The 15,565-nt window shown below is 36.6% G+C and overlaps 1 protein-coding gene across 1 annotated transcript; it reads right to left on the bottom strand.

Moving 5' to 3' along the window:
• Positions 1–12,697: 12,697 nt before the first annotated feature.
• Positions 12,698–15,316, bottom strand: LOC122004732 (LRR receptor-like serine/threonine-protein kinase GSO2). The gene has a single exon (XM_042559573.1). The coding sequence runs from the start codon at positions 15,314–15,316 to the stop codon at positions 12,698–12,700; it is 2,619 nt and encodes an 872-aa protein (XP_042415507.1).
• Positions 15,317–15,565: the final 249 nt, after the last annotated feature.

The following is a 15,565-nucleotide window of genomic DNA, read 5'->3' as shown; positions in this document are numbered from 1 at the left end:
TTTCAAAAGAAATTAAAAAAAACGCTTTAGTTAATCCTCTTGAATTTGATACTCAAATTTACATAGCTGTCTAACCAATCAGTTACTAACTAACTATCAGAAAATAGCAGTTTTCACTTGGTTAGTCAGATTAAGTTGATTATAAGCAGTCAGTGTTTGATTTGACTGATGAGATTAATCTGATTAATATCTGAGTTGTATTTAACGTCCAGACTTATGCCGATGCACTGATATAAGCATCTTAAGTCCAGACAGTTGACCTATGCATCTCACCCCTTTCTATGTTTTTCAAACACAAGCAAGGTAAACCTAAGGTGTTGGTGAGATGCTCAAAACTAATCCTATGGGTACATGCTTTCTAAGGATTCAAAAACTAATCTAAGGCCAAAACTGTTTTTGAAAATCTAAAAATGGAAAGTTTTGAAAACAGACAAGTTTAACCTATAATTTGATGAAACCATTTTTGAGAGTATTTTTGAAATTTCCTAGTCTATTGAGCACATCCCTAATTGTCGTCGTAAGTTGCTAAATTCACTTTCAGGGAGTGGTTTTGTAAAAATGTCAGCTAAATTTGATTTAGACTCAATGTACTTGAGTTCAATATCACCTTTAGTAACATGATCCCTGATGAAGTGGTGCCTAATTTCAATATGTTTGGTTCTTGAATGATGCACAGGATTCTTGGTTAAGTTAATTGAACTTATATTGTCAATTAATACTTTTACATTTGTGATATTTAAGTTGAAATCTTTTAGAGTATGCATCATCCATAATAACTGTGCAACACATTCGCCTATAGCTATGTATTCTGACTCAGTTGTAGATAGTGCAACACAGTGTTGCTTTCTACTAAACCAGCTGACAAGGGATGGGCCAAGTAGTTGGCATCCACCACTTGTGCTTTTGCGGTCTAATTTGCATCCGGCATAATCTGAGTCAGAATATCCTATTAATTCAAAGTTGTTGGTCCTAGGATACCAAATTCCTACATTTGTGGTTCCCTTGAGGTATCTAAAGATTCTTTTGACTTGAGTCAAATGAGATTCTTTAGCACAGGTTTGGTATCGAGCACACATACTAACTGCAAATAAAATGTCAGGTCGGCTTGCAGTTAAGTAAAGTAGACTACCTATTGCGCTCCGATAATGTTTTAAGTCTACAGATTTCCCATTAGGATCATCATCTAGGATTGTGTTTACGGCCATAGGTGTTTTTATTTCTTTAGCATTTTCCATTCCAAATTTTCTAAGTAACTCCTTAGTATATTTTTGTTGATAAATATAATTTCCCTCATTTGTTTGTTTGACTTGTAACCCTAGAAAATAAGTTAATTTTCCTACCAGACTCATTTCGAATTCGTGTTCCATTAGGTTTGTAAATTCGTTTAAAAATTCTGAGTTTGTCGAACCACAGATGATATCATCTACATAGATTTGAGCTATAAAAATATCTTCTTTTATTGATTTCACAAATAGTGTTGGGTCAACTTGACCTTGGTTGAACCCTTTAGAGATTAAGTAAGAGGTTAGTCTTTCATACCATGCCCTAGGTGCCTGTTTAAGTCCATATAATGCCTTTTTTAATTTGTAGACATAATCAGGGTGTTCTAGGCTTTCAAAACCAGGTGGCTGACCTACATAAACTTCTTCTTTTATTAATCCATTAAGAAAGGCAGACTTGACATCCATTTGGTATAGTTTGAATCCTTTATGGGCTGCATAGCTTAGTAACATTCTAATGGACTCTAGTCTAGCTACCGGGGCATAAGTTTCATCATAGTCAAGTCCTTCAACTTGACTGAACCCTTTGGCAACTAACCTGGCCTTGTTTCTAGTAATTTCTCCAGTTTCACTTAACTTGTTTCTAAATACCCATTTGGTTTCTATTATTTTCTTATCGTTAGGAGGTACTAGGTCCCAAACTTCATTGCGCTCAAATTGAGCTAATTCTTCTTGCATAGCTATGACCCAGTCTGGGTCAAGCAGGGATTCAGCTACAGTTTTGGGTTCAATATTTGAGATTAACGAGATTTGACTTAGGTTTCTGAAAGATGACCTAGTTTGGACCCTAAGGTCTGGGTCACCAATTATTTGATCAGTAGGATGGTTTGGGTTGACTCTTATGGTTCTAGAAGGTTGACTTTCTTGTAGTTGTTCTTCTTCTTCATGATTTTGGGTTTGGTTTGTTCCTTCAGAATTGATATGTTCATGAACAGGGTCAACTGGTTGAGGTTGGGCTTGTTCTAGGTTTTGATTGGATTCTTTGAATTTTACATTGGTGGTTTCCTCAATTCTTAAGGTAACTTTATTATAAATTCTGTAGCCTCTGCTATTCAGAGAGTATCCTAAAAAAATTCCATTTTCTATTTTGGAAGTGAATTTGCCTAAGTGTTCTCTAGTATTTAGGATAAAGGCTGGGCAACCAAATACCTTAAAGTGTTTTATATTAGGTTGTTTGTTGTAAAATATTTCAAAAAATGTTTTATTGTGTTTTTTGTTTAGTGTTGTTCGGTTTTGTACATAGCAGGCTGTACTAACAGCTTCTGCCCAAAAATATTTAGGTAAGTTGTATTCGTTTAGCATAGTTCTAGATGCTTCAAGTAAAGTTCTATTTTTCCTTTCTACAATTCCATTTTGTTGGGGAGTTTTAGGGCAAGAGAATTCATGATGGTAGCCATTTTCAAGGCAAAATTTATCAAAATTATGATTTTTAAATTCTCCTCCATTATCACTTCTGATTCTTTTAATTTTTATGCCTTTTTCATTTTCAATTTGTTTGCAGAAATTTGTAAAAATTTCAAAGGTTTCATCTTTATTTTTTTAAGAATTTGACCCAAGTGAACCTAGAATAGTCATCTATTATAACTAAACAGTATAGACTTCCATTTATTGATTTAACTCCATGGGAGTCAAATAGGTCTAAGTGTAAAAGTTCTAGGACTGAGTTGGTTTGGGATTCATTAATTGGTTTGTGGGTAGATTTTGTTTGTTTGCCTTGTTGACAAGCATTACATATCGTTAAATCTAAGTTAGGTAATTTTGGTAAGCCTCTAACTAGACCATTTAATTTACTTATGTTTCTGAAATGTGTGTGTGACATTCTTCTATGTCATAACCAGGTTTCTTCTTTTTGTGTTAAATAACATTTGACTGAAGAAGTGGTTAAGTTAATGGCATAAATATTGTCTTTTCTAAAGCCTTTTAGGCTTATAGTTGGATTATCTAGATGTTTAAACAAACATTCTGTGGATAGAAATTTTACCTTATACCTAGTGTCACATAATTGACTTATGCTCAGAAGATTGTATTTAAAATTTTCAACAAGTAGAACATTTGTAATTATGAAATCTATTTTTAATTCAATATTACCTATACCAATTACCTTGAGTTTACCGTTGTTTCCAAAGGCAACTGTTCCTAGGCTTTTGTAGGTTAATTGAGTGAACTTGGTGTGATCTCCAGTCATATGTTTGGAGCAACCACTGTCCAAAATCCATTTGGTTTCCTACAACAAGTAGGATTTTTATGTTAGTCTTAGTTTATCAATTTTTAATCAATCATTATTTTAAAAAAATCTTAATTTTGAAATTAATTTAAGTTTAAAATTTTGAAGTTAATTTTTAAGTTAAAATTAAAATTTTGAAATTAAAATTAAAATTTTGAAATTAAAATTAAAATTTTGAAATTAATTTTTAAGTTAAAATTAAAATTTTGAAATTAAAATTAAAATTTTAAAATTAATTTTTAAGTTAAAATTAAAATTTTGAAATTAAAATTTAAATTTTGAAATTAATTTTTAAGTTAAAATTAAAATTTTGAAATTAAATTTTAAAAATTTTGAAATTAATTTTTAAGTTAAAATTAAAATTTTGAAATTAATTTTTAAATTAAAATTAAAATTTTGAAATTATTTTTTAAGTTAAAATTAAAATTTTGAAATTAATTTTTAAATTAAAATTAAAATTTTGAAATTATTTTTTAAGTTAAAATTTAAAATTAATTTTTAAGTTAAAATTAAAATTTTGAAATTAATTTTTTAAATTAAAATTAAAATTAATTTTTTAAGTTAAAATTAAAATTTTGAAATTAATTTTTAAGTTAAAATTAAAATTAATTTTTAAGTTAAAATTAAAATTTTGAAATTAATTTTTAAAGCCTTATTCATCTCACCCGAACTATATTATCAATCAGGGAATCCTATGATTTTGTGAGATGAAATTGGTTTGATTACAGACTTTTGGTTTAACTTGTGTTAGATTCAGACTTAGCTTTGGTTTCCACAAATAGGCATTCTTCGGATAAACTTCTAAGCTTGGTGAGTCACAAGGACATCATTAGGAGTAACCAACCTTTCGAGGTTTTCCGAATAGTCCTATCCACGGAACTTAGTACTAAATCTTGGTCTAACTGGTTAGGATTCATTTAAGGGTAGCTTCGGTCAGTTCCACTTGGCCAAATGCACCAGATCGAAACCATATCTTTCTAGACATGCGATGCCCAAATTTCCCTAACGTACTATCATCCAAAAATTTCACCAATACCATGATTCAAGTTAAACTTGGTCTCTAATTCTAATTGCCCTGACGGGTTTGTTAGTTTTGAGTTACCCTGTCGGGTAAGTTAGTTTTGGAGGTGCCAGCTATTCTGGAGCCTCCCCCTGAATTATTGGCCATTAATTTAAGTTTTAATTTTAGGCTTGTATTGATTCTTTTTATAGTTATAATCAACTTGGTGATAATCTAAATTTTGTTGAGTTTTGAATTTTGATTTTAATTTAGATTTATATTTTAGTTTTTGATCTGATTTATTCAAGTTTATATAATGTATTTTATCTTTAGGTATATAGAATTGATTAAGTCCTACTTGCGTGGTTAAGCACGCTTTCGGAACCCAAGCTTGTTTAGTTGCTTTGTGTTGGGTTAATAATGATTTAAAGGTTTTGTTTGAGTTTGACTTATATCCAAGTCCGGTTTTATTATAGCATGCCTTTTGGTTATTTAGAATTAAATCTAAATTTTTAGATCTTGTTGTGAATTTTTCCAACATTTCCTTTAACTTATTAAGTTCATTTTTTAATGATAAATTCTCCTCCTCAAGTGTTCGATCTTGAGTTGGATTCGAATTTTTTAATTGTTCCTTGAGGTTTTGATTTTCCTCAAGAAGCGATTTATTTTTATTTTCCAATTTAACTAATTTTTTATTCAAACACGAGATAATTCTAAAGAATTTACGATTTAAGTTTAGGTATACCTCTTTGGAACTTTCGGAAACGAGTACGGACTCGTGGCTCGATTCGGGTTCGAACCCGTCTTCCGATTCCTCTGATTCGTCTTCCGTTTCAGCTTCGCGAGCCATCAGCGCGAGGTGACTTTGGTGCTTTTCTCCTTCCGATTCGTCTGAGGAGGAATCGTCCCATGTTGCTTGTAGTGCCCCTTTTTGTTGGGGCTTTCTTCTTTGTTGACTTTGGTTTGTCAAGTTTCAATCTTGGGCATTCGTTCTTGTAGTGCCCCTTTTTGTTACATCCGAAACATGTGACATTTCTTGAGTCGGCTGGCGAACTGATCTTCTGAAGATCCTGTTTGCTGAAGCTTCTCTTTTTCCTGGTGAACATTTTCCTTACCAGGTTCACCAGGTGTTCTTCGTCTTCAGAGTCTTGATCGGAATCTTCTTCGGATTCGGGCTTGTTCTTCTTTTCTTTAGAGGAACCTGCAAATAAAGCTACACCTTTCTCGACCCCGGCGTTAGTTTGCTCATGAAGTTCTAATTCACAAAAGAGTTCGTCCAATTTTAATTTAGATAATTTTTTTGAAATTTTGTAGGCATCTACGATTGATGCCCACAAATTGTTTCGCGGAAAAGCATTTAACGCGTACCTGATTAAGTCTCGGTTCTCCATTTGGTGGCCTATCGCGTGGAGACCGTTGAGGATATCTTTGACCCTCGCGTGGAGCTGACTTGCCGTTTCTCCTTCCTGCATTTTTATATTAAAAATTCTATTTAACAGCAAATCTCTCTTTGTTACCTTCGCGTCGCTTGTTCCTTCGTGCAGCTCGATCAATTTATCCCAAAGCTCCTTAGCGTTTTGATGCGGTCCGACCCGGTTCAGTTCTTCTCGTGTTAGTCCGCAGTGTAGTGTATTGATGGCTTTGTTTTCAATTGATGCCTTTTTCTTCACATCATTTGTCCAGTCTTCAGGGTCTAGTATGTTCCCGGAGTTGTCTACTGGAATTTTGTAAGCCCTTGTGACGCTCATCCATTGGTCGTAGTCTGTCTTCATGTAGACCTCCATTCTCCTCTTCCAGTACGAAAAGTCATCCCCGTTGAATAGAGGAGGACGTACTGTGCTGAAGCCTTCTTGTTGAGACATTATAACCTACACACACGAAATTAACTGGAAAAATATCCCAAGACTTCGTCTTGGATTAGCAGTGCGGGAGAAACAGAAACTCTAAGTTGGTGTTGCACCAATTAAATGCAAAAAAATCTTCCAAAAAGATAATAATATCCGTTTTTTTTTTAAAAAAAAAAATTTTACCCCCAATCTGTTTGGTGGTTGCACCAAATCAGAGCGGAACCTCGCTCTGATACCACTTGTAAGACCGTTGAATTCGATAGAGGGGGGGGGTGAATATCGATTCGAAAATCTCGAGTTAAAACGCAGCGGAAAAGTAAGGAAGTAAAGAGATGAACACGGTTGATTTTTACTTCGTTCGGAGCCTGTGACGACTCCTACTCGAAGGCCCGTACTCCTTGAGTACTTTCGTTGGGCAATTCACTAGCAATTCGGATAATTACAATTTACGTACAAATATTGCTAATGAAAGAAAAACAAAGCTATACCGACAACTAATGAATTAAAAGAAAACCGGAGTGAGTCGTCGGAGCTTTGTGAACGTCGTTGGAGCGCAGAGTAGCAGAGTGATTGAACTCAGAGTTCTCAGAAAGCAGATGTCTTGAAGCTCCTGCCTGGGGCTTCTTTTATATGCTGCTCCGGGCGCCTGGAATGTGACGTAACACTCCCAACCAGCATGCTCCAAGTGTCAACGTCGTCCTGGGGATAAAACTTGCCTCCGGGCGCCCGGATCCCCTCCGGGCGCCCGGACCCCTCTTCTCCAGAAAGTCCTTCTCCTGCAAGAAAAGGTTAGTCCGAGGCAAAATGTACCCTGCAGCAAAGATTGTTAGCACAGTTTTATAGATAAGCAAAGTATGACTTAGATTCCGTCTTTCCGAGACCGGAATCTAGTCACGATCTCGACTTAGATATCCGAAATGGATCTAAGCCGGATCGACGCCTAATGTTCCCTTCCCGGGAACGCGTCCTCGCGATCACTCTCCTCCGGTGACTTACCTTACTTACCGCCAGACGCCGGTCAGCCCTTCGACCCGTCTGGACTTCCGCCCGTCGACCTAGCTGGACTTCTCGCCAAGCGTCTGGTCAGCCCGTCGACCCGCTTGGACTTCTCGCCAGCTATCCGGTCAGCCCGTCGACCTAGCTGGACTTCTCGCCAAGCGTCCGGTCAGCCCGTCGACCCGCTTGGACTTCTCGCCAGCTATCCGGTCAGCCCGTCGACCTAGCTGGACTTCGTGCCAGACATCTGGTCGGCCCGTCGACCTGTCTGGACTTCTCCTGCGCACTTTATCAAAGTGTCAGACAACAACAGACTAACTTAACCTGATTTGTCATTCATCAAAATCTGGGTTAAATCGTTAGTGCTAACTGCACCAACAGTAAGCACCGATGAAAGAGAGCTATGGCATAAAAGGCTAGGACATTGCAATTATCAGTCGCTAGCTAGCCTGTCAAGAAGAGAACTGGTGAAAGGTATGCCGAAGTTTAAAGAGACGAATGGAATTTGTGAAATCTGTCAACTCGGCAAATTTCATAGACAACCATTCGGACTTGGGCAAGTGTGGAGAGTTAAGGAGAAGCTCCAACTGATACACAGCGATGTGTTTGGTCCTCTGAATATACCTTCGTTAAATGGGAGTCGGTATTTTGTAATATTTATCGATGATTTCAACAGGTACACTTGGGTTTATTTCATGAAGTCCAAGTTGGAAGTATTTAGCCATTTCAAGAACTTCAAGGAAATGGTGGAGACTAAAATGAAGAGGAAAATTGTTACTTTCAGAAGTGACAACCATGGAGAATTTACCACACGACAGTTCAGAGACATGTTGAGAGAAGCTGGAATTCATCACCAGCTAACCGTTCCTTACACTCCTCAACAAAATGGAGTGAGTGAACAGAAGAATAGGACTATTCTAGGCATGGCAAGATGCATGCTACACGAGAAGTCCTTACCAAAGTTTTTGTGGGCAGAAGCAGTAAACACTGCTATCTATTTGCAGAGCCGAACAAAGTCTAAAGCTGTGGAAGGGAAGACGTCATACGAAGCTTGGTTTGATAAGAATCCACAAGTGGCGCATCTCAAAATCTTCGGAAGTCCATGTTATGCTTGGGTTCCAGAGATAAGAAGGGACAAGTTAGATAGTAGAGCAGACATCTGCATCTTTATTGGTTATAGCCTACATTCCAAAGACTATAGACTCTACAACATTGAAAACTAGAAGATTATTGTGGCAAGAGATGTCAAGGTGGATGAGCATTCCATATGGAATTTGGAGGACAAGAAAATTATCCATGCTATAACGCCAGTGTTGAATGTCATGCAATATGAAGAAGATGAGGAAGTCAACCAACCCGAATTAATTTTGGAGGAAGACGAAGATAACATCTCGATAAAAGGAACCCGAAGCCTCTCGGACATCTATGAAAGATGTAATGTAGCTGTTGAAGAGACATCTTGCTTTGAAGAGGCATACGGGATTCCTGAATGGGAACAAGCAATGAAACAAGAGCTTGAGATAATAGAGAAGAACAGAACCTGGAGTCTAGTGGATAGACCAAGCAATAGGAAGGTTATAGGCGTGAAGTGGATATACAAGCTAAAGCTCAATCCAGTTGGAAGCTTGAACAAGTATAAAGCTAGGTTGGTTGTCAAAGGCTATGCTCAAAAGGAAGGAATAGACTATTTCGAAACCTTTGCACCGATGGCTAGGTATGATACCATACGTCTTATCTTAGCTTTGTCTGCTCACCATTCTTGGAAAATCTATCAAATGGATGTGAAGTCCGCTTTCTTGAACGACGACCTCCAAGAAGAGATATATATGTAGAGTAGCCAGAAGGATTCTACAAAGAAGGTGAGGAGAAGAAGGTGTATAAGCTGAAGAAAGCATTGTATGACTTAAAACAAGCGCCGAGAACTTGGTATGCAAAGATCGACGACTATTTGATCTCGCAAGAATTCAGGAGGAGTTGGAATGAAGCAACTCTCTACATCAAAAAAAAAGGTGAACAAATAATCAGTCTCTATATATGTTGATGATATTCTGATCAGTGGGAGCTGCCAAGAATAAAAGATTTTCAAGCTGCTATGGAGGAGAAGTTTGAGATGAACAAGCTTGGAGAGTTGACTTATTTTTTTGGCCTGGAGATCCAAAGATAAGCCAATGGTATTTTTTTACATCAACAAAAATATCTTATGCAGGTTCTAAGGGTGCATAACATGAAGAAATGTAAGTCAATGCCCACTTCTATGGTTTATGACCGAACTAATAATGGTAAAAAAAATGAGTTTGCCAGACACAATAAAGTTTCGAAGTCCGATCGATAGCCTATTATACTTAGCACATAGTCGACCGGATATCATGTTTGCAACAAGCTACCTATCCAAATATATGACCAATCCGTTACGTGGACATATGGTAGCAGCAAAGAGAATCTTGAGGTGTTTGAAGAGTACCATAACCCATGGAATTCTGTATCGTAAGTCCATGGAGAATGAGCAGGTAGTGTTGTACGGGTATTCAGACAGTGACTGGGGCGGCTCAAAAGAAGACATGAAGAACACCTCAGGGCATTGCTTCAGTTTTGGATCGGGGATGATCACTTGGAACTCTAAGAAGCAAGAAGTAGTGGCACAGTCCACTGCCGAGGTTGAGTATGTTGCTGCAACAGGAGCAACTGATCAAGCTATATGGCTCAGGAAGATGCTGAGCAACTTGAATCACGATCAAGAAGTAGCAACAACAATCCTGTGCGACAACAAGTCTGCCATAGCCATGAGCCAGAATCCAATTTTTCACAATAGAACCAAACACATGAAGATAAAATTTTATTATTTGAAGGAAATGGAGGAGTGACAAACCCATATGAAACACATTTCAATAGAAGAAATGGTGGCTGATGTTCTGACGAAACTGATGCCACGAGAAAGGTTTGAAAAGATTAGAGAAAGGCTTGGAATAACTTGCAACTCTGATGTCAAGGAGGAGATTGTTGCAGTTGACATCAAATGCTACAGTCCAAAGTTAATTGTCTCACGACACTAAGGAACGTTGCATGAAGACAAATGCAATTTGAAGACAAGTGTAGTAGGCAAGACAAGTTGACAAAGTAATAAATGCCATCAATTTCAAGGGCAATAAAGGACCTTAAAATTGGTCTCTTGAAATACTATTGCGTATTTTAGTAAACTTCTTCAACCAATGTTAAGTTAGTATAAAAACCCCATGAGGGTGCTTGTAATGGCAGAGAATTCAATTTGTGAGTTTCAATTGCAACTTAAAGTATAGTTTGTTCTCTCCTTTCTCTCTAAACACCTCCTACCTCATCCTCCTTTTTCCCTCCATCAATATATATTTATTTGTTTATAATTTTTAAGATAATTTGATCTTTTTCTCTTTTATATTTAGAGTTTAGAATTTCTTAACTGAACTATATAAAACCTTATACTTTGTATTTCTATGGATCAATTTTGAATTCAATAATATGACCAATTTTTTTCTTTTCTTAATTTCTACATGGTATCAAAGCGGTTCTCCTTCTTTAATCTATTTTTTTTTTGCCGCCCCTTGTTATTGCTTCCTATTGTCGATGTCGTCTCTTATTGCTGCTATCGATTTAGGCGCGACATCTTTTACTGCTAATTTCGGTGCCAACACCCTGTGCTGTCAATTTTCACGTCAACGCTCTTTTCTGTTGATTTTGGTGCCGATGATCTTCTCTGTTGATTTCGATACCGACATCTTATGCTGGCGATTTCGGTGCTGATGCTCATTTCTATTGATTTCGATTTCGACGCCCTGTGTTACCGATTTTGGCATTGACATCCTTTTCTACTGATTTCAACACCGACGCCCTATGCTGCCGATTTCTATGTTTGGCATCCTTTTCTGTCTCGAATTCTTTATATGCCCATGGGTCATCCTGACACCAGTTTTTACGGATCGTATAGATGTGTATCCTTACAGTTTGGTTATTCTGAGCATTATTCTTTCTATCATCATGCCTGGTTGTGCAGATGCTTCATGAAAATTTGATCAGTATATGCAATATGTTACAGTAGTTTCAATAGTTCCTTGCTTCATAGCTCTCTGTCATGTTAGCTTCCTCTCATATAGGTTTGTCATCGTTCGGTATTTCAGGTATATTTTCATCTTTCTAGATTTTGGATTCTGGTGCCTCCCATCATATGTCATCTAATTTATCATATTTTATTTCTTTTTCTCTTCGTTCATCTATATCTATTGTGACTACTGATGGCACTTCTAGCTATGTCATTAGTAGGCGTCAGCTCAATTATTATATCTTGTTTATCTCTTACTGATATTTATTATATTCGGAGTTTTACTTTAAATCTTATTTTTGTTAGTCAATTATGTGAGTCTGAATACTTAGTCTTTTTTTCTTCATCTAATTGTTATGTTCAGGATCTACAATCTCAAAGGCTAATTGGGACAGGTTGTAGACAAGGACTCTATGTTTTAGATCAACTTAAAGTATTAAAAGTTATAGCTTCGAGTGTGGATTTATCATTTTAATTTTTTAAAATATATTTAAAACTTATTTTAGTTGTAACTATCGAATGGATAATCTATTTTAATTTTAAAATTTATCAATTTAAAGTTTGTTAAGTTGAAAAAATAATTAATAAATCTATCAACTACTGCGAAACGATTGATACAAGTTCAAGTAAACCATCATAATCTTAATCACACTTACTACAAATGATTCAATACTTGCATGAGTAATTTTCAATCTCATTTTCATCTACTATTAGGTATGCATTCAACATTATTGCATTGCGTAGAGGATTATAATAATTTTCATAAAATGAAATGTAACGACCCGGCCCTTATGTCGTCGGCCCATTTGACGACCTCTCATGTCGTCGACCGTCGGCCCTTATGTCGTCGGTCCATTTGGCGACCTCTAATGTCGTCGACCGACGACCCTTTGGCCGTGCCGTTACTCACTAGGACTTTCCACTCCTGGCAGTGGATTTTTGCCTCCCCCAGGATTCGAACTCTAAACCTCCAAGCTTAAGTATTAGAGTTTATAAATCCTGGTAGCCAAGTGAGCGCCAATCTCATTTTCATCTACTATTAGGTATGCATTCAACATTATTGCATTGCGTAGAGGATTATAATAATTTTCATAAAATGAAAACAAAATAAATGCATTCTTTGTGTCATAGATTACACTAAAAGCACAATCATAATCATTTGCAAAATATCACAAGAATATGGTTCCTAAAAGTACCATGCTTACAATGAAACACACACAATTCTCATATGAAAACTACTTATTGATACATTCATCATAAACTTTATTCTTTCTAAAAAAAAAACTAAACATTCAATATTCGATCCAATCTTATCTTAATTGTCACATAAACTATATCATAAATTTCATCGACCTTTTTAACATAAAAGTACCTCCATTTTTTCTTGAATAGTAGGAGGACAAACACACTCCACAATCCAATAAAATATCCAAGTGTGCTACTGAGAATGATTGATAAGATTGATGATAACATTGCATGCTCCTCGCTTGTCGCATTGGTGTTGTTCCCATGAAAGTAACTCTTGTTTACTAAGGTTCCACAGAGATAAGGATTACCAATATAAATGGATGCATCATTCAATGTTTGAAGTTGATTCCCGGAGGGAATGTTTCCGGATAAGTTATTATAAGATAAATTCAAATGGCTTAAAGCATTTAGTTGTGATAAGCTTTGAGGAATAACCCCTGATAAATTATTGAAGGATAAATCCAAAGTTTCCAATGCACTCATTCTGCCAATGCTATTTGGTATCTTGTCTTTGAAGTAGTTTCTTGATAAATTCAAAGTGTGGAGTCCAACACGATATCCTAATTCTTCCGGAATCTCACCTGTTAATTCATTATTTGAAAGGTCTATACTCTTCACAAGATAAAGAATAGATGAAAAGGTAAGTTGGTATCCTTTTGTAGCCAAAGTAATGACTTCATTTAATATAAAAAATCCATCCATGAGTTGTACTCTTTCTTCAAAGGGATAAGGTGATGGTGTTGATGTTGAAATCATCGGGTAGAAATTTCCAAAAGAACTTGGTATGGGTCCAGACAATTTATTATTTGAAAGATCGATAATTTGTAGATCTCTTAAATACCCAAGTTGTGGATCAATATTGCCATTAAACATATTTGACTGTAGTTGAAGAATGCGCAAGTAATGCCAACTTTGACTAATCCATATAGGTATATTTCCAGAGAATCTATTGTTACCAAGATCAACAACTAATATGCAAGTGCAATTTTGTAGTGACGATGGGAGATGCCCTTTTAGATTATTGTTATTCAAGTGTAAGAACTCAAGTCTCATTAAGTTTCCAAAAGAGCTTGGAATTTCTCCAGAGAGCATATTGTTTCCCAAATTAATATATTCAAGAAGTGAATTCTTTTGCCAACATAGAGGAATTTCGCCGTATATTTGGTTATTCAATATGTCGAGGTCCTTAAGTTTATAAGAATTGCAGACATTGGATGTTAATAAGGCTGGTGGTAGTGGTCCCGAAAAGGTATTATTGGATAGATCTAGAAAATTTAGGTTGGGTGGTAAGCGGGGAATTAAACCTTCAAGTCGATTTGAACGGAGACTTAAGAATTTTAGTTTAGTCATATTCTGTAAGGACGCTGGTGGCAAAGTACCACTAATTTTGTTATAGGAGAGATCTAGAAAAGTAAGATTAGAATGGTGGAACTCAGTAATTTCACCCTCCAACAAATTAGAAGAGAGAAGAAGCTCATTTAGGTTGACTAGCTTCCAAATCTCAATTGGTATTGGTCCAGAAAGTGAATTATATGGAAGATAAATATTATTTAGCTTTGTCATATTTCCTAACTCACTAGGGATTGGACCACTTAGTGAACAATTATAAAGCCATAGTGTAGATAAGCTTGATAGATTCATAATCACATCAGGTAAAGGACCAGAGAGCAAATTCGAAGAAAGAACAAGATGTGTGAGGCCAACTAAGTTGCCAATTTCGGTAGGCAGTGTCCCTTGAATTCCAGAGTTCTCAAGATAAAGAGAGGAGAGGCTGGTGAGATTCCCGAACCAGTTAGGAAAAGAAGAGTTGAAGTTGTTGGAACCAAGATTAAGATCCACAAGTGAAGTACTGAGGTTGAGATGGAAACTAAGAGAAAGAGGGATATTATTAATTTTACAATCATATAAATATAATTGTTGTAGGGAAGGTAGCATGTTGACTGCTGATATCCAATTATGGGAGGCAGCGCTGAGATCCAAAAAGGACATGCCCAAATAAATCAAATTAGAAGAAAGGCCGGAGAGCCAGTCTAGGTTGTGGACAACAACTTTGGCAGAATTAAAATATGAGCTGAGATGAAGATGACGAAGATTAGTTAAGTTTCCAAGATGAGGGGGAATGGTTCCACCAAAGTTGGACCGGTAAAGATCAAGATACCTGAGTTTGTGAAGAGAACCAACGAGAGGAGGAATTTGGAAGCCCTCAAAGTCATTGAAACTTAGATTTAAGGTGTGCAAATGAGTTAAAGAGAATAATGAAGGATTCAGCAGCTCACCCTTCAAAGCCGTCTCCCTCAAATTATCGTCTTGGTAGGCATTTGGATTTTGAAGGTTGAGCTCGGCCACTCGTACTCTGCCTGTTCTGTTGTGGCAGACCACGCCATTCCAAGCGCAGCAGTCTACTTGGGCATGCCAAGAAGACAAGCGGTCGGAAGGATCTTTGATGGCGGCTTTGTAAAGCAAGAGAGCATCCCTCTCCCTCTGCAAGCATCCCTTGCTGCTCACTCTCCCTTCTACTCCAGCTACCTCCATAAGAAAGAAAGCCAGGCTGATGAGCAAGACAAGACGAAGATAGTAGCAGCTGTAGCAGTGGGGGTGGTGCAGTAGTGGCCATGGCTCACGGAAACAGAGTGTGCTTCTCCAGGCCGTTGCCATACTCTTTAATTTAATTGGTGGATTCTATTCTTATTAATTTTGCAGGAAGGCAATGGCCATTTATATATATATTGAAGAATGAAATGAAGAGTCTATTTCCCTCCGCCATTAATCATTATTGCAAGAATCAGTCATCGTGCTCTAGCTACTTCTGTGGAAATTGGCAATATAATATTCATCTATATAAAAATGTGAAGTCGTCACATCAACGGCCCTTCTAGAGCCGGTCCCATGGATATAGAGGGAGAT

This window comes from Zingiber officinale, chromosome 7B (assembly GCF_018446385.1).
Source record: "Zingiber officinale cultivar Zhangliang chromosome 7B, Zo_v1.1, whole genome shotgun sequence".
Classification (NCBI taxonomy): Eukaryota; Viridiplantae; Streptophyta; class Magnoliopsida; order Zingiberales; family Zingiberaceae; genus Zingiber; species Zingiber officinale.
Note: the sequence above shows the minus strand (reverse complement) of the source record. Positions and strands in the feature narration are given on the sequence as shown.

Coding starts and splice junctions, on each gene's coding strand:
- LOC122004732 (XM_042559573.1), bottom strand. CDS start 15,316: ATGGCAACGGCCTGGAGAAGCACACTCTGTTTCCGTGAGCCATGGCCA.